This window comes from Eublepharis macularius, chromosome 2, assembly GCF_028583425.1.
Source record: "Eublepharis macularius isolate TG4126 chromosome 2, MPM_Emac_v1.0, whole genome shotgun sequence".
In the NCBI taxonomy this organism is placed as follows: Eukaryota; Metazoa; Chordata; class Lepidosauria; order Squamata; family Eublepharidae; genus Eublepharis; species Eublepharis macularius.
This window is the reverse complement of record NC_072791.1, coordinates 147,336,957-147,355,789: the sequence shown is the minus strand read 5'-3', so window position 1 is coordinate 147,355,789 and position 18,833 is coordinate 147,336,957. Positions and strand designations below refer to the sequence as shown.

Sequence of the window (18,833 nt, the reverse complement as noted above, 5' to 3'; positions counted from 1 at the left end):
CCAGATTAGATGTAGGAGACAAGTGATGAGGAAGGACTAGACCATCTCTTTCTGCAAGGAGCTACTGATTCAGGATATGATCTCTCAACGCTTATAAATTCATGTAAAAGAGCTAAAAAGCCTCCCTCAACTGCTTCTAGCTCCAGTAGGATTAAAAGAAAAGATACCCCTCCCCCGCTGCCCCCTGCTGCCACGTGTCATTAAGCACCAAGCTGAGGGATGATTTTAAAACAAAATTGGAGTGCTCAGGTCTGAGGTGGTAAATGCTGCCCCGTCCTATATTTTACTCTAGTGACTGAGGTATTTTTTGGTCAGAAAAAAATGCTGAAGCATCAAAAAAACATTAAAGTCAAGTAGGCAGAGGGCAATATTTAGCCACCTTCACCTCCAGACAAAGTAGAAGAGTTCCCTATACATTAAAAATATGTTTTGACCTCCCCCCCCCCCTGGAGGATTCAGGCTTCCTTCTCAAGTTCCAAAGGTTAGCCATTTTTCCTTTGGGAAAAATTCTATGATGATGTTTTCTGTTATCAAAAGATATAGACTTTCAAATTATTTACTTAAATTATGTGTTGAAATGGGACCTCTGAAATCTCATCACTTTATGAGCATACAATAATATTTTTTGCTCAAAAAATGAAAGCAAATTACCTGGCAATTCTCCATTCCAAATTTTAGGTAGATAAGAAAAATGGGTGGTCTATGTAACAGACGAATGCTAGAACTATGTAGCCACTCTGCAAGCTGCATAATAAAGAAATTTTCAGTCTTTCCCTAGACCTGGAAATCTGTGTGGCACTGGTGGGCATTTCCATATGGCTGCCAATTTCTGAATAAGCTCCATTAGATGTTTCTTTAGGGACAATTGATGCTCTTTCATTCCATGTGGTGAAAAGCTTCATCTCCTTTTCAAACTTCTCTTACTGGGGCAAAAGTATATCACATTTTTTTTTAGGGGGGTATCAGCTAGCAATGGTACTCCCACATAAAGTTTGAGCAGATTTGGAGAAAACCAGTTCAAGAACAAGTTTGTTAACTCCACCATGATGTCCCTACAATTTAATTTTTTATATATTTAAGGGCCGTATTGGATAGGCTTGCCAGTGCCAGAATCAGAAATTCCTGGAAATCTGGGGGTGCTACCTGGGAAGGGCAGAGTTTGGAGAGGGAACTCAGTGGGTGTTTGGTTCCATAGAACCTGCACTTCAAAGCTGCCATTTCCTGCAGGGGAACTGAGCTCTGTAGTCTGGATATCACTTGTCATTCTAGAGAACTCTAGGCCCCCATTTCGAGGCCTCTGTCAATGGTCCATCTTGATTTTTGCCCCTCTCCCCAAATTACTTTCCATTTGTTTCCTTTTGAGACCTGATTGTTCTAAAGACTAGGGTTTATTTGCATCTATTTACAAAAAATGGCAAACTCTCTTTGATCTTCCTTTACCCTGATGAACGCTGGGGGGTAGTCTCTGTGCATACATTCCATAAGTGCAAAAAGCTGCATAAAGATTAGTCATGAGTAATTGACTTAGTTGAGTATTTACATGAGAACATCTACTGGCACAGAGCTCACCTTCCTTGGCTCTGTTTCAGATTTTAGTCTGAGTTAGGAGTGGGTGAATGTGTGGGGATTTGCAACTTTTGTTATCATTTGTTTATTTCCTTATGGGTCCCTTCCCCTGCTTGCAGACAATTGAGATATGGCAACAGATCCACTAAGAATGGCTAATGGGTCAATGCTCTTCATTCCTTCAAATGGTGCCAACATAGTCCAGGGAGGACAGCTAATCCCTGGAACTGTTATCCCGTCAGGAGGGGTGATACAATATGGAGGACAGCAACCTGGAAACTCCAACAGCCAACCTGAGCAAAACCCTCAGCAGAGGGTACAGGAGAAACTCCGTAAAGTAGAGACCAAGACACTGGGGGTAAGTGTATTTGGTTTCCTGCTCATGGACCAATGTACAGTAATTTTAATAGCTTCTTTGGCACAGTGATGGCAGTGCAGGAAAAATGAAGTTGTTCAAAAGGGAAGCCAACAGGTTCTAGTTGTGGATATTGTATAAACTTACTTATGAAGATATCGACATTTTAAGGTTAATTCCTGGTGAGCGACAGCCCTAGTATTTGGTAGTTCAAGTACTCCACTTGCTAGAAATAAGTAAAGGTATTTCTGCCCAAGAATAAGGGACGTAAAAAAACAACAATATGATGAGCCTACTCCAACAATGGCTAGTTTTCCTCCAAAGGAACTTCCAGGCACAGACATGGTTTGCAGCCTACCACTCCACTTAGCTACGGGTGACATGTTTCCTCAGCACAAAGTCCTGCCAATGCAGGAGACTCTTACGTTGTTGGGTTGCTTCTTGTGCAGTTGGAACAAGACTTATGTTGCCAGAATGTACTGCCCATAGCCAAGCTGAGTGGTAGGATACTCCAGTATATTATAATATTTATTAAAAATTAATATTAATGGCATTATTATCTTGTACCGCATATTCCCCCACTCCATCCCAATTTTATCTTCATAGTTTATGTCTGAGCCAGGCTTCAACCTGGCTCTTCCTGGTCAATACTGTATTACATTGGCATAATTGCTGTAAGGCAGTAGAGGCGAGACCAAAGATTCTTGGTGGTAGTGTCCGCCCCCCCCTTCACATAGGGATCTGTTTTGCTTCCTTCCCAACAAAGAGTTGATTTGTTTGACAGCAGCATACCAACTCTTTCTCTCATTCTTATCAGAAAAGAGTACAACACAGAGATCTTTTTTATATATTATATGAAGCTCAGATTTAGGAGAAGCTGGTCAGAAAAGGAAAAGACTTGAAAGAGGAACTAATAGGGAATGAGCAAGGTTCAAATCGAGTACACTCTAAAGTTCAATATATCTGACAAAGGGAGCTTGACTGTCTAAAACTTATACCCTAGAAAGATGCTTTTGGACTCGAATCTTGCTCTTCTAATTCAGACCAACATGGCAACCCACCTGAAACTATTTACATAGGGAATGAGTTGGATTAAGAAAGTGGGTCTGAAGAATATTTTCTTAGCGTGCAACTAAGACTCAGAAAGAAATCTGTGATGTTACAGTGGGCACATAATGGACATTTGTAGAAGCTGGGGCACTTTAGGGCTAACCCAAAGAGATGGGCCTGAGCTGCAGGGAGCTACAATTCATATACTGGAGTTAAAGCCTTGCAATTATTGCCAGATTGGATCAGTAAATATTACGGTTGTAACAAGCCTAAGCTGTGATCTCAATAGTCCAGGTGAGCCTGATCTCATCATCTCAGAAGCTAAGCAGAGTTTGCTTTGGTTAGTAATTGGATGAGATTCCTCTAATGAAGACTAGAGTCACAGAGGCAGGCAACAGCAAACCATTTCTCTTGCCATGAAAACCCCACCAGGGAATGCCATAAGTCAGCTATAACTTGAGGACACTCTCCATCACAACAAGCCCAAAAGATTTTATTTGCTAAAATGAAGTCATTTTTCAGCTTTTGTAATTCATCTATATCAGAACTAATATGTTTTGAACTTATTATTCATTCATTCATTCATTCATTCATTCATTTATGTCATTTATAGTCTGCCTTTCTCACTGAGACTCAAGGCGGATTACACAGTGTGAGATTAGTACTGTCAATTTCAAGGACATTTCCATAAACAATGCCATATGGTAAATAAACACAATTTTACAAAGACAAAGCATTAGTAAGAATCCAATACAGAGTTGAAGAAATGCTGAAACAGAACATAAGCAGTTCTAGGGCTGACATTAGACCACATGAAGCACAAGTAGCTCATAGGATCACATATTTAAGACAACAGGTAGTACATAAGGCAACATAGTGGAGAAGTCTATGGTCCTTAATTCATTAGCAAAGCATCTGAGAGCCCCTCCCTACAATACAAAAGCCTTTTTGAATAATTCGGTTTTGCATCATTTGCGGAAAGCCCGTGTACGGCTTAGTCTTTTTCAGTTTTCTATTATAAAAGGAAATTGACTAAATGAACTAGCTAGGTTTACATTATTTTTTAATGTTTCCAGAATGTGTTAATGGGTCATAATGCAACCTATCCACTGCTCATTGAATTATTTGACCTTGCTTGCTGTTTTCTCCTTCTACAGGCCATCCAGATCATAATTGGGCTGATGCACATTGGATTTGGGGGGGTCTCAGCTGTTCTTGTTGGTTTATACTACATACCTTTGGCCGTCGTTGCACTTTATCCATTCTGGGGTGGAATATTTGTAAGTAATATAACGTTTGTCTTTGAGAGCTCATGTGTTTGGATGGCCATGATTTTTAAAATATATACATTGGGAGAGTGCCAATCAAATTCTTGTTCAGATATTCATTTTCTGTGTACAAAGAACTTGTAGCTGTATAGGTTTTAAAGGTCAGCATCAGCACTTCCAATTGTCCCCAGAAATTAATCAGGAGCCTGTGTAGATGAGCCAAGGCTGGAGTGATACGGTCCCTAGAACGCACTGCAGTCAACATCTTGACTGCAGGATTCTGCACCAACTGAAATTTCTAAACACTTCTCAAGGGCAGCCCCACATAGAGCACATTGCAGTATTTTAATATGGATGTAACCAGGGCATGCACCACAGTGGCTAGATCTTTCTTGCCACAGCTGGCTAACCTGTTGAAGCTGGTAAACGGCATGCTTGGCCACAGCTCCCAGCTGTTTATCTTGCAGTAGGCCTGAGTCCAAGAGCACTCCCAGACTACAGGCCTGTTCCTTCAAGGGGAGTGCAACCCCATGCAGAATAGGCGACACCTTAAATCCTGTGTCAGACTCACCAATAGCATCTTGTCGGGATTAAGCTTCAGTTTATTAGCTCACGTTCACTCTAAAATTGCCTCCATATACTGTTTCAGGGCTTCTACCGCCTCCCTGGGATCAGTTGGAAGTGTGAAATAGAGCTGGGTGTCCACCTGCACATTGGTGGCAACTCAGCCCAAATCTCTGGATGATCTCACCCAGTGGTTTCATGTTGATGTTAAGGAGTATTGGGGATAAGATGGAACATTGCAGGATACCATAGGCCAAAAACGAAGGAGCTGAGCAGCAGTCCCCCACCAACAACTTCTGAAACCTACCCTCCAGATAGGACTGGAACCATTGCAAAACAGTGCCTCCCAATCCCAGAGGCAGCCCAGACAGATACCATAAACAATGGTATTGAAAGCCACTGAGAGGTCAAGGAGAATCAACAGAGTTTCCCTCCACCTGTCCATCTCTTGGATGGGGTTGCCAGGCCAAGCTTGGCAACCGGTGGGGGTGTGGGGCCCCGGACAAGAGTGCATGCTTGTGGCACTGGAAACATTGCCAAAATTGCTTCATCTCTTCCAAGTACAACCAGTTTTACCATACAGTTTCTGGCAATTCCTAGAGCTATCTTTTGTCACTTCTGTGTTGTACCTGGAAGTGATGTAATGACATCATTGACGTTGCTGTTTTTTATTTTAATAATAATTACACATGGTTTATATACCGCCCTTCAGGACAACTTAACACGCACTCAGAGCAGTTTACAAAGTATGCCATTATTATCCCCACAATAACAATGTCTCCCTATTTTATTTACAGTAGTTGCATAATTTAACAGAAAACTATACCACATGTAACCAGTCCTAGGAAAAATTATTTTGCAGGCGTCATATATGCTCCAAAGTCAATACATAAAGTGTCCAGTGCTTCAAGTGCTCTATTAATATTGCAACAGGTATTAAAGTGCAAATGCTTCCTAGCACCATGTACACACTAATTCTTTCATTCAAGCTCACCTTATGTTCCAACTGGAATTGGGTATAGTCCAAGATTTGGTTCCAATAAACTGTGTAGTTCACAGATTACAAGTAGACCTTTGCGTGTATTCTTTAGGTGTACATTGATAATTCTGTGACATCAGTATTCTAACGGAAGGTCCAGATCACCATTGTATCCGTTTCCAAGCTCTTTCTCAAAGAACACAGTTGTCAAAGGTTCATGCAACTACCACTCCATACTAGGAAAATTGATGACTAGTATGGAGTGGTAGCTGCATGAACCTTTGACAACTGTGTTCTTTGAGAAAGAGCTTGGAAACGGATACAATGGTGATCTGGACCTTCCGTTAGAATACTGATGTCACAGAATTATCAATGTACACCTAAAGAATACACGCAAAGGTCTACTTGTAATCTGTGAACTACACAGTTTATTGGAACCAAATCTTGGACTATACCCAATTCCAGTTGGAACATAAGGCGAGCTTGAATGAAAGAATTAGTGTGTACATGGTGCTAGGAAGCATTTGCACTTTAATACCTGTTGCAATATTAATAGAGCACTTGAAGCACTGGACACTTTATGTATTGACTTTGGAGCATATATGACGCCTGCAAAATATTTTTTCCTAGGACTGGTTACATGTGGTATAGTTTTCTGTTAAATTATGCAACTACTGTAAATAAAATAGGGATCTTGAAACTGTTTAGTCACAATCTTCTCTTTCATATTTCTTGTTGTAAATTGTACAATCACGTCTCTTGGTACTTTTCTCTGGGTTGCAATTCTCGAGTTCACACGATATGCCACATCTAGGATAGCCACAACATCCTCCTCCTCCTTCCCCAGGTATTCAGCTAACACCTCCGTCATCTGCTCTTGCGCTGTCTTTCCTTCCATTTCCGGCAGGCCGCGAAATCTGAGCTGCTTCTCCATATGTCTACTTTCCGCAACCGCCATCCTTCCCCTCATCAACCTCATCTCTGTTTGTTGTGTATCTGCTAAGTTCTCCATCGCTCCTTCTACTGTTTTAACTCTCTGCTGCGTCCCTTGTAATTCACTTTGTATTGTTTCCATACCTTTCTTCACTTCTGACAGCTCCGATTTTACTTCTGACAGCTCCGATTTTACTGTCTGTTTAACCTCTTTGATCAGCTCCAATTTCATGTCTTTAAATTCTTTAATCACCTCCAAAAGTTTTTTATCCAGGTTTTCTATTGCCGATTGCCACTCTTTCTTCGACATCGTGGGGCTTGCTTTAGCTCGCTCCCACGAATCCGCTCTCTTCCTTAGCTCCGTGGCGTTAAATTTAGTACCTTTTTTATTTCAAATGTCCTGGTCTTCTTGCATAAATTAATTTTAAAGGGTCCAAAATGTCGGGCGTCTTTTCTCTATGGTCTCTCTATGATTTTATAATCCAATATGGCCTACTTCCTTTTCCGCTGAAGCCGCGACCCTTCCCCTCTCAAAGATGGCGATTCCCTTCTTCCTGCCCTCCAGCAAGGGCCGCTTCTCTCCAGCCGCTCTATTGTTGTTACGCACTTCCTGTCTCCCGTCTTCCCACAGCAGGTCTCGCGATGGTGTCTTTTTCTCACAGCTCCAAAGCCACAGGTATTCAAAACAATAATCCGATTTCTTTAATAACTTCTTTAAACTTAGTCTCTTTTCTAATACAACTCCTGCCGGAGCTTCCCCTCCTTTTCACTAGTCTGTTGCAGTTTAAAAGTCTACTTTTTTTCCTCTCTGTTTTTATCAATCTGTCCCGTATCGGAAGATAGTGATCTTTACCTTCCCTTCACTTTCCTCGGGTTGTAATCGCTGTTTCGATTTCAAGTTCTCCTTTCCACTTCTTCCCCCAATCGAAGCTTGGGTATGTAGGTCTTATGCCAGCCGAATTGGCCCCAAAACTGCCGCAGAGATTGTAGCCGACCCGTCGCAAGGTGGGACCTCAAGGATCGGGAGGGGACCCGTTATGTAGAGCCCCCCCTCGTCCGAGATCTAACTCACCCTAGGGTCTTGAGCGTTCTTTGCCTGCTCTCCGCCTGAGAGCAGTCGGCCGCGGGCTATTTTTCACCCCGCCGGCCGCTTAAAACGGCAGTCCGGTCAGCTCCACAAATGGAGCTGCGTTAGACCTCCATGAATCCCCAAGCCGGAAGTCGCAGTATTTTAATATGGATGTAACCAGGGCATGCACCACAGTGGCTAGATCTTTCTTGCCACAGCTGGCTAACCTGTTGAAGCTGGTAAACGGCATGCTTGGCCACAGCTCCCAGCTGTTTATCTTGCAGTAGGCCTGAGTCCAAGAGCACTCCCAGACTACAGGCCTGTTCCTTCAAGGGGAGTGCAACCCCATGCAGAATAGGCGACACCTTAAATCCTGTGTCAGACTCACCAATAGCATCTTGTCGGGATTAAGCTTCAGTTTATTAGCTCACGTTCACTCTAAAATTGCCTCCATATACTGTTTCAGGGCTTCTACCGCCTCCCTGGGATCAGTTGGAAGTGTGAAATAGAGCTGGGTGTCCACCTGCACATTGGTGGCAACTCAGCCCAAATCTCTGGATGATCTCACCCAGTGGTTTCATGTTGATGTTAAGGAGTATTGGGGATAAGATGGAACATTGCAGGATACCATAGGCCAAAAACGAAGGAGCTGAGCAGCAGTCCCCCACCAACAACTTCTGAAACCTACCCTCCAGATAGGACTGGAACCATTGCAAAACAGTGCCTCCCAATCCCAGAGGCAGCCCAGACAGATACCATAAACAATGGTATTGAAAGCCACTGAGAGGTCAAGGAGAATCAACAGAGTTTCCCTCCACCTGTCCATCTCTTGGATGGGGTTGCCAGGCCAAGCTTGGCAACCGGTGGGGGTGTGGGGCCCCGGACAAGAGTGCATGCTTGTGGCACTGGAAACATTGCCAAAATTGCTTCATCTCTTCCAAGTACAACCAGTTTTACCATACAGTTTCTGGCAATTCCTAGAGCTATCTTTTGTCACTTCTGTGTTGTACCTGGAAGTGATGTAATGACATCATTGACGTTGCTGTTTTTTATTTTAATAATAATTACACATGGTTTATATACCGCCCTTCAGGACAACTTAACATGCACTCAGAGCAGTTTACAAAGTATGCCATTATTATCCCCACAATAACAATGTCTCCCTATTTTATTTACAGTAGTTGCATAATTTAACAGAAAACTATACCACATGTAACCAGTCCTAGGAAAAATTATTTTGCAGGCGTCATATATGCTCCAAAGTCAATACATAAAGTGTCCAGTGCTTCAAGTGCTCTATTAATATTGCAACAGGTATTAAAGTGCAAATGCTTCCTAGCACCATGTACACACTAATTCTTTCATTCAAGCTCACCTTATGTTCCATCTGGAATTGGGTATAGTCCAAGATTTAGTTCCAATAAATTGTGTAGTTCACAGATTACAAGTAGACCTTTGCGTGTATTCTTTAGGTGTACATTGATAATTCTGTGACATCAGTATTCTAACGGAAGGTCCAGATCACCATTGTATCCGTTTCCAAGCTCTTTCTCAAAGAACACAGTTGTCAAAGGTTCATGCAACTACCACTCCATACTAGGAAAATTGATGACTAGTATGGAGTGGTAGCTGCATGAACCTTTGACAACTGTGTTCTTTGAGAAAGAGCTTGGAAACGGATACAATGGTGATCTGGACCTTCCGTTAGAATACTGATGTCACAGAATTATCAATGTACACCTAAAGAATACACGCAAAGGTCTACTTGTAATCTGTGAACTACACAGTTTATTGGAACCAAATCTTGGACTATACCCAATTCCAGTTGGAACATAAGGCGAGCTTGAATGAAAGAATTAGTGTGTACATGGTGCTAGGAAGCATTTGCACTTTAATACCTGTTGCAATATTAATAGAGCACTTGAAGCACTGGACACTTTATGTATTGACTTTGGAGCATATATGACGCCTGCAAAATATTTTTTCCTAGGACTGGTTACATGTGGTATAGTTTTCTGTTAAATTATGCAACTACTGTAAATAAAATAGGGAGACATTGTTATTGCACGGGAAATTGTGTTTTGTTGCTGCTATACTTACCGTGTTGCTCTATATTTTGTGCTAATTATTATCCCCACAACAAAACACCCTGTGAGGTGGGTGGGGCTGAGAGAGCTCCAGAGAACTGTGACTAGCCCAAGGTCACCCAGCTGGCTTCAAGTGGAGGAGTGGGGAATCAAACCTGGCTCTCCAGATTAGAATCCTGCTGCTCTTAACCACTACACAAAACTTCTTCTGCTGTCTTCTGCCAGCACGCCAAGCAAATGGGCAATGGGGCTTACAGTGGGAGACAAGCCTACTCCCAGAGCAGGTCATCCACCAAGGTGACCAAGGCTGTTTCAGGACTAAAACAAGACTGGAAAGGATCTAAACACTTTGCCTCATCCAGAAAAGCTTGAAGTTGTCCAGCCACCACCCTTTCTATCACCTTGCTCAAGAATGGAACATTTGAGACTGGTTGATTGTTATTAAGATCTCCTTATGAAGAGGGAGCACTCAGGGCTGGCACGCCCATTGAGGCCAGGTAGGTGGTGGCCTCAGGCGCGGGGTGCTGGAGGGAGCGCTGGAGGAGGCGCAGGGGGGCAGGAGCGTGCGCCACAAAGCAGCAGTCTCCTATCCCTCCTGCCCCGCGCTGCCGCTGCCGTCAGCACAAGCCCCCAGCCGGGCGCAGCCACCGCGGGCAGGCATCTGTGGTGCAGACAACTGAGCAGGAGAGCTCAGAGGCCGCCTGCCGCAGCAATTGGGCCAGCAGCGGTGTGCGCGCTCCCGTGATGATGTCACGGGTGACGTCATCATGCAGGTTGGTGCTCGTGCGGGGGGGGGGCGCCCGGCCAGCCGGCCGCGAGCACCGTAAAACCTTGCGCCGCCCCTGGGAGCACTACAGCCTTTTTCAAAGGTGGGGCAACCAGCCCATCTCTCAAAGAAGCATTAACAACCTCTCAGACTCAGTCAGCCAACTCCCCACCCCCACCCCGCCACCTGCCTTACAGCAGATTTAAGTTGCCAGGAAGAGCAAGGGTAGGTTTGCCAGGTGCCTGTTGATGGGAAGCAAACTCTTGGCAGTTTGCCCATCTGCCCACTGATCACTGGCAATTGGCAGGAGGAGGCAGGCTGCCCTGGGCAAAATCCACCTGCATGCTCTGCACCCTGTGCAATGCTATTGCTTCTGGTTATACTGAAAGCAATGGCATCACACAAGGGCCAATTCCTTAAGATTCTGCCCAAACACTGTTTCATGCTCTGGCATGAAGAGAATGCAGACTTCTGCCCCCCATGTGATCATATCACTTCCACAGGATAACTACATGCTTCCTTGCCCCTCACCCTCCTGACCTCTTCCTAGGATAGATCTGGTAATCCTAGGCAAGAGTCATAAAATTCCAATGATTCTGTCTATATCATCAGGCTGAATAAACTGAGAAGTATCCCAAACAACTGGACAGATTGCGCCCCCCCCCCTCAACTCCATCTGACTCCATCATTGTTAATGTAAAGTCCAAGCTGGAAAAGATGCAAAATAATTTATCTGCAACATGCTGAGCAAAACAGTCACAGCAGGCTACCAAGTAGTCTACCTTCTCCTGGTTCTTCAGCAATCAAACAAACTTCAGCATGGATAGTGAAGACTCTGAGATGCAAATGCCTCAGGGACTTCTATAAGAGGGGCTGATCTTCTCTACTCCTGGGGCTGGCTGCCCATACATGCTGAGAATCACTCATAAAGACAACACTTGACTGATTTTTAATCTTAAGAAAGGACTGTTGCTGTGAGTGGTAAATTTATAAGTTCTGGAGATCAGCAATGGATGGGATCTATATCAGAAAGAGATACACAGAGAAGAAGAGGACCACATGCATGCTGTGAACTTTGACAGAAACACGATTGCTATGTGAACTTTCCTAGCTCAGTTCCCTTGATTATGTGAGAGGTGAGCTCCTAGTTAGATTGCCTTGGTGGTTGTTGCTGAAGTTTATTTTGAGGGGCTTTTTGCCAGCACTTGTTCTGCAGGGCAGGGTTGTTTATAATTTGCATCTGCTTTTTCCCAGACTGAAAATGAAATTGAGACATGTATCTCTCTGAGTCGTGGTTGGATCATTAAGGTGACCTAACTATATTGTAAAGCAGAGAAATGTTTGCAGTTTGTCTCCTCTTTGCACCTGCACAGTTGAATGCATCCTTTAAATGACCAGAATCAGCTACACTGCACAGTCAGGGGCATCTACTCAATCTCAAAGAGATTTCCCCCCTCTTTACTATGTGTCTTTTAAATTGACAGTAGTGGCAAATGGGGGTGCTGTTGCTGCAAAAAAGGGAGAAAATAGCATAATTATGCAAAATGAACTCATCCAAATTCACTCAGAAACAACAGCCCTCCAGATGATCAGCTCACTGCATGAGACTGGCAAGCAGGATTTGAGTCAAACTGGCCAGTGCTCAGGCATGCATAAGGATATGGCTCCCAGAATAGATACAGAAGATCTAGACCCAGGTATCACTTATTTCATGCATTCACATTGCATAGTCTGCCATGAGTGTAAGCAAGAATGGCAGACTACAGCATAGTGCTATAGCACTCTGCTGAAGCACAACGATTGTGGTTGGGCTGCAAGTCAACACTCTACTGGTTTTGAATCCCACTACTACCATGAACTCTGCAGGTGGCCTTGGGTAAACCATTTCTCTCAGTCCCAGCTTCCCAGCTCTGAGTGGGGCACTAATCTGTCTAGAATAGTAGTATATAAGAATAGTTGTTGTTATTATTATTAAATAAAGTAAATAAATAAATACATAAATAAATGTATATCAAAAGACTTTCAAATGCTCGTTTAAGGAACACTTACTCTGAATGTGATCTCTGTATGATCTCTGCTGCCACCTTGTGATCTTATACTTATGATTCTTCTTTTAGATGTTAATTTACCAACATATAACACTTTTGAGGAAACACGCAGTAAGATTTTCTTTGTTGCTTACCGACTGAAGTTCTACTTAGTCTCACCTCTTCTTAGATATGATGGCCATGTTGTTAGCTCTGCAGCAAAAAAAAAGTAAATTAATTTAATGCTAGCAGGGTAGTTAATGTGCAAGTTTATCCATCTCTCCCCTGCCAATTTGTTAGTTCCTTAGACTGTGGCTCTAGGGGGCCAATCTCACTCCCCACATCACTGTGATAGGTAGAAACATGTAGGACAAAATTCTTCCCACATCTTGTTCCTATTCTTTTTTATTCTGTTCTACTTGTTCTATATGTTCGGCTCTGTTTTCACTAGACCCTACCTAGTTCTTCTGGCTTCATCATTCTCCAGTCTCTGCAGCCTTGCCCGCTTGCCAGCTAGTACAAGCAAAGTGCTCGCTTCTGTTGCCACCTGCAGGAGCTGCTATCACTGGGGGGGGGCAGGTTTCCTGGGCTTCTGCAACTATCCCTCGCCCATTCTTTGTAGCCCTGCTGCCTACCAATAGGTACAAACAAAGCTGGGCCTTTGCCTAGCAGGCACATTCTAAATAGCAAAGGCTGCTTCCACACTCAAGTATATCTCTGCTTCACCTGCAAGCGGCACCAACTTTTTTGGAGCATACACATGGAGCTGGATTCAGTCGTGCTACAATAATCCTTTCTCCGTCTTCAGTATGATTTTTTTTCGAAACATGCTATTCTCTATTTTTTTAAAAGAACATTATCCAAATGCATTATCAAATGGTCTGGATGGGAAGGTGCACATTATCCAAGTCCTACTTCTGTGCCATTTTCCTTGTCTCAGTCCCTCATAGCCACTATTCTCCCTGCTGTAATGCCAGGGAGCTTTGAGGGCTTTTTAAAAAATCAGAAGCTGTTAGATCATTATGGCATTATAACAACCTGTTACAACAATGAACTAGTTCCTCTGAATTCCCAGCATTCATTCTTTAAAAAGTCTCTAGTGCTTTCCATTGTGGAGACACACTTTCCCCCTTAAATCTCTGCAGTGAAAAGGACTAGAAACTTACTCTTTTGTAAAGAAAAGCTGGGGATTTAGAGGGACTAGTGCATTATAACAACCGATCATTATTATACTACTATAACTATCTAGCTATTACCAATTTTTAAAAGACCTCTGGTAGCATCCACAGGCAGCTGAAGTAGGGAAATATGGGGGAAACTGCCATATGGACACGGCGTTGCTGTTACACAGGGAAACATTGTCATTTGAAAGCAGACAGTGCAGCTAATGGCAAACAGCAACCATGCATATGTAGGATTACAAATCCATCCCAAATGATTGGCAGAAAGTGGAAATGGAGACATTTCCAGTGGAGATTACACTGGAGATTTCACAGATACATGTGCTAAGTGCTGAGTTACTCTTTTCCTTTGCTTCCCCTCCTCCTAAGTCCATCTGGATGGGTGAAGACCTTTCTGTATTGTCTGGTTTGCCCTTATTGACCCTCCTTCTTGTTTGTTTTTCATTTATGGTTTTATATATGTGTACTGTTTTTAAAAGTTGGTTTTTAATGTCTTTTTAATAGTTTGTTAGAATCATAGAATCATAGAGTTGGAAGGGGCCATACAGACCATCTAGTCCAACCCCCTGCCCAGTGCAGGATCAGCCTAAAGCATCTCTGACAAGTATTCATCCAGCCTCTTCTTGAAAACTGCCAGTGAGGGGGAGCTCACCACCTCCCTAGGCAGCTGATTCCACTTTTGAACTACTCTGACCGTGAAAAAGTTTTTCCTAATATCCAGCTGGTACCTTTGTGCATGTACCTTTAGCCCATTGCTTTGCGTCCTACCCTCTGCTGCCAACTGGAACAGCTCCTTGCCCTCCTCCAAATGACAGCCTTTCAAATATTTAAAGAGAGCAATCATGTCCCCCCTCAACCTCCTCTTCTCCAAACTAAACATTCCCAAGGCCTTCAGCCTTTCCTCGTAGGGCTCAGTCTCCAGACCCCTGATCATTCTTGTCGCTCTCCTCTGCACCCTCTCTATTTTGTCCACACCCTTTTTGAAGTGAGGCCTCCGGAACTGCACACAATACTCCAGGTGTGGCCTGACCAAGGCAGTATAGAGAGGGGCTATGACCTCCTGCGATTTTGATGCTATGGCCCCTTTGATACAACCCAAGATTGAATTAGCCTTTTTTGCCACCGCATCACACTGACTGCTCATATTTAGTTTACAGTTCACTCTTACCCCAAGATCCCTTTCACATATACTACTGCCCAAAAGTGTATCCCCCATCCAGTATTTGTGCTTCTCATTTTTGTGGCCCAGATGTAATACTGTGCACTTGTCTTTGTTGAATTGCATCCTATTCACAGCTGCCCACTTCTCCAGAGTATTGTTGCCTTGAGAATCCTAAGTTGGCAGAAAGGTGGCACACTAATGTTTAAATAAATACCTAAAATATAACAAAACAAAACAGAAGAGTATAATTCTGCATAGGCACTGCAAATTTACTGAATGTTGGAAATTATTGCAGTCACATTATCTAAAAGTGGGGACTAGGGGTGAGCAAAGGAACCCTGGTTCGTGTTTCCCGAATCTGGAAAACCTGAATCGAGAAGCCGATTCGGGTATAGCAGAAACCTGAATCGCCCAGCCGATTCGGGTATGCCGATTCGGGTTGATTCGGGTTGATTCGGGTTGATTCGGGTTAGCTTTTTCAATGGGAAAAGCCTCCCCCAGGCTTCTCTGAAGCCTGGGGGAGGCATTTTCCCACCGAATCAACCTAAAATTGGTGGATTCCTTCCTCTAACTCCCCTCTAACAACCCTCCAAGTTTCAGACCGATTGGACTTTGGGGGGCCACGTTATGGCCCCCAAAACCAGGTCCCCCTATCCTCACCTTAAAAAGGGCATAGCTTTAGGTTGCTGCTGCTGATCTTCATTCATTTTTTCCTAAGGGGAAAAAATGAAGAGGCAGGCTTCCTTTGCCAGGGGTGGCATTTCACATGCAAAATGCCCCCCAACCCTCAGGGGCCCTTCTCCCACCTTTCCTCCAACCCCCCACCAAGGCTCAGCCTGCTCCCACTGGGGGGGGGGCATTTCATGGCCTCCCCAAGTAGGTGCTCTTTTCTCTACTACAGCTGGGGGAGGCTTGTCTTGCCAGGGGTGGCATTTTGCATGCAAAATGCCCCCCTACCCTCAGGGGCCCTTCTCCCACCTCTACTCCCACCTCCCACCAAGGCTCAGCCTGCTCCCACTTGGGGGGGCATTTCATGGCCTCCCCAAGTAGGTGCTCTTTTCTCTACTACTTACAGCTCGGGGAGGCTTGTCTTGCCAGGGGTGGCATTTTGCATGCAAAATGCCCCCCAACCCTCAGGGGCCCTTCTCCCACCTCTACTCCCACCCCCCACCAAGGCTCAGCCTGCTCCCACTTGGGGGGGCATTTCATGGCCTCCCCAAGCAGGTGCTCTCAGCCCCCAAAGTCCACCCCCTACAGCCCCACACAAACCCAATTCCCCCCCAGCTGCCACACACAGACCCAAATCCCCACATTAGCCCCTCACAGACCCAAATCCACCCCCAGCAACCCCACACCCATAACCCCAGGAACAGGCTGGCAAAGACCAGCCCTCTCCCTTTGTTCCCTATGCTGGGAACTTCTAAACTCTCTTTCCCTGGGCAATTCTGCACAGCCCAGGGGTACCACAATGGTGGGCACACTTCTGAGTGCCAGCTGGTCCCTGTGAAAGAGCACCTGAACCACAGACACCCTCTCTCAAATTCCCCCACCACCTACAGAGATGGCTGGCCGGCCAGCCCCATTGTTCCCTATGATGGGAACCAACTGCACAACAAAGAATAAAACACGAACAACACAAAATAAAGTTTTTAAAAAATTATTTTCTCCCTTTCAAAGTACAAGTAGGCAAAGCATTATGACACATTACACCAGCAGTCCCCCACACAGAAAAATTAACACAACTCACTTAACATCAGAGAATCACAAAAGCACAGTTCCTGTCAAAAACACTTTATTTCTTGAACAGCTTTAGGTTACACAGCAGGGGGGCACACCAAAGGGCATGACAGCAGTATCTTACACAAAAATAACACAACTCACTTAACATCAGAGAATCACAAAAACACAATTCCTGTCAAAAACACTTTATTTATTGAACAGCTTTAGGTTACACAGTAGAAGGGCACAACAGGGCATGATAGCAGTGTACTACACAAAATAATACAACCCACTTCACCGTTTTTGACAGCAATTGTGTTTGGGTGATTCTCTGATGTGAAGTGAGTTGTGTTATTTTTGTGTAGTACACTGCTTTCATGCCCTGTTGCGCCTTCCTACTGTATAACCTAAAGCAGTTAAAGAAATAAAGTGCTTTTTTTGGGTATCATATACCCGAAATGCCCACCCCTAGTGGAGACTTTGAAGAAATCTCAAGAGAGTGGAAATCCCATTCCACCAACCCTCTCTGCTGCCTCTGGCTTGTTCTATACTGCTACCTCTGACTTGCCACTCCTAGCCCACTAGCACACCATGCCAGCTTTTTCTTGCCACCCCCCAATGCCTGCTTTGGCTTCCCTCCCTCCTTCTATCTGTTGACTTCAGCTTCCTTCCCCATGCCACTTACCCCTCTTCACCCCTCCACTTTGGCCTACCTTTCCCCCCTTCCTGCCTGTTTACTGCCTCACTTCTTGTATTAGAGGGGAAAGAGAAACAAGTGTGCATGGTAGAGGTGTGTGATCTGGGTTTAAGAACTGGGCAAAAAAGCCCGATTTTAGCTGCTCTGGCTAAATCCAGCTTTCCTGGATCAAATTAGAGAATCCAGGATCTGATCCAGGCCCCCCAGATAAAGCAAGTTTAATTGGTAAACCTGGGAAACGTGACTTCAGCTTGGCTAGCTGTGTGTTTTTTTCCACACAGAGACAAGAGGGTGGGGGGAGTGAGTGGCTGATCCATGCAAGAGCTCTCCTTGTCTGCCTGGTTTCTGTGAGTAATGCTAGTTCTGTTCGGCCAAGTTGCAACAGTGTCCCTTGCTTCAGTTTGGTTTGGATGGAATGCTTTGTTTTGACATGATTCTTTGGTTTGATGTTTGTTCCCTTGCTTCAGTTTGGTTCTATTGGGTTTTCTCTAGGTTGAGCTTGCATTTAGAAGTCTGCCTCTGGCCAGCAGCAGTCTTGCACCTGTTTTTCTGCACTGAGAACCAGCTTGGAAACTTTCCCATCACAGGAAACAATGGCGATTGGCTGGGCAGGTTGTTCAGCAGGCACTGGCTTTTAGGACAACTTCAGTTTGATTCTGTTGGACTTTCTTTGGGTTGAGCTTGCATTTGGGAGTGTGCCTCTGGCCAGTAGAAGTCTCGACTCCCTGTTTCTCCCTAAGAGCCTCCTTGGAAATGTTTCCCACATAGGAAACAATGGATTGCGGCTGGTGGCACCTTATTTAGGGGCCCATAGAATTGGACCCCAGGTCCAATCTTCCAGAAACTTGGTGGGGGCATTTGTAGTGGACAGCCAGGAGTAGGTTTCCTGTAAATTTAGTGAAGTTGCTTGACAAATTCCCCTCCAGCTCCCCGGATAGTTTCCCCCATAGGGTATAATGGCCAGAAAAATTGGGGATTCTCTAATCTTGCAGAATCAGGTCAGAAATTCTTTCCTGGATATTTGAGATCCCTGAAACCTGGATTTGGAGATCCCAGTTGCTGTTTTGGTATACATCCCTAGTGCATGGCAGGAAAGCTCCAGCTTGTATGGGGAGGGAAGCAGCTTCACTAGAAGTAATACCCAGAAATATGTTTCCTATTTAAACCAATGGAAACATCTATTAAATTGATTTCCTAATACAACAGGTTTTAATTTCAATATTAAGTAATTAGATTCACACTTTGTTTTTAACTGAATCAGCTGAGTTTAAATGCAGCTTTATTTTTTGCATATCTCTAGCAGAGGGATGCAATATAAGACATTTACCCTTCTTTTCAACAGTTTATTGCTTCTGGCTCCCTTTCTGTGTCAGCTGAGAATCCCATGTGTGCCTCCTTGGTGAGATATAA

General features: G+C 44.2%; 1 protein-coding gene across 1 annotated transcript in view; it reads left to right on the top strand.

Moving 5' to 3' along the window:
• Nucleotides 1-1,717: 1,717 nt before the first annotated feature.
• The window catches only part of LOC129323486 (membrane-spanning 4-domains subfamily A member 8-like), a 44,979-nt gene continuing 27,863 nt past the window's right edge, over nt 1,718-18,833 (top strand). Inside the window, exons 1-3 of the mRNA XM_054970025.1 lie at nt 1,718-1,924; nt 4,129-4,251; nt 18,766-18,822. Of these exons, the coding sequence (XP_054826000.1) occupies nt 1,718-1,924; nt 4,129-4,251; nt 18,766-18,822 (387 nt within the window). The remainder of the gene's footprint in view (nt 1,925-4,128; nt 4,252-18,765; nt 18,823-18,833) is intronic.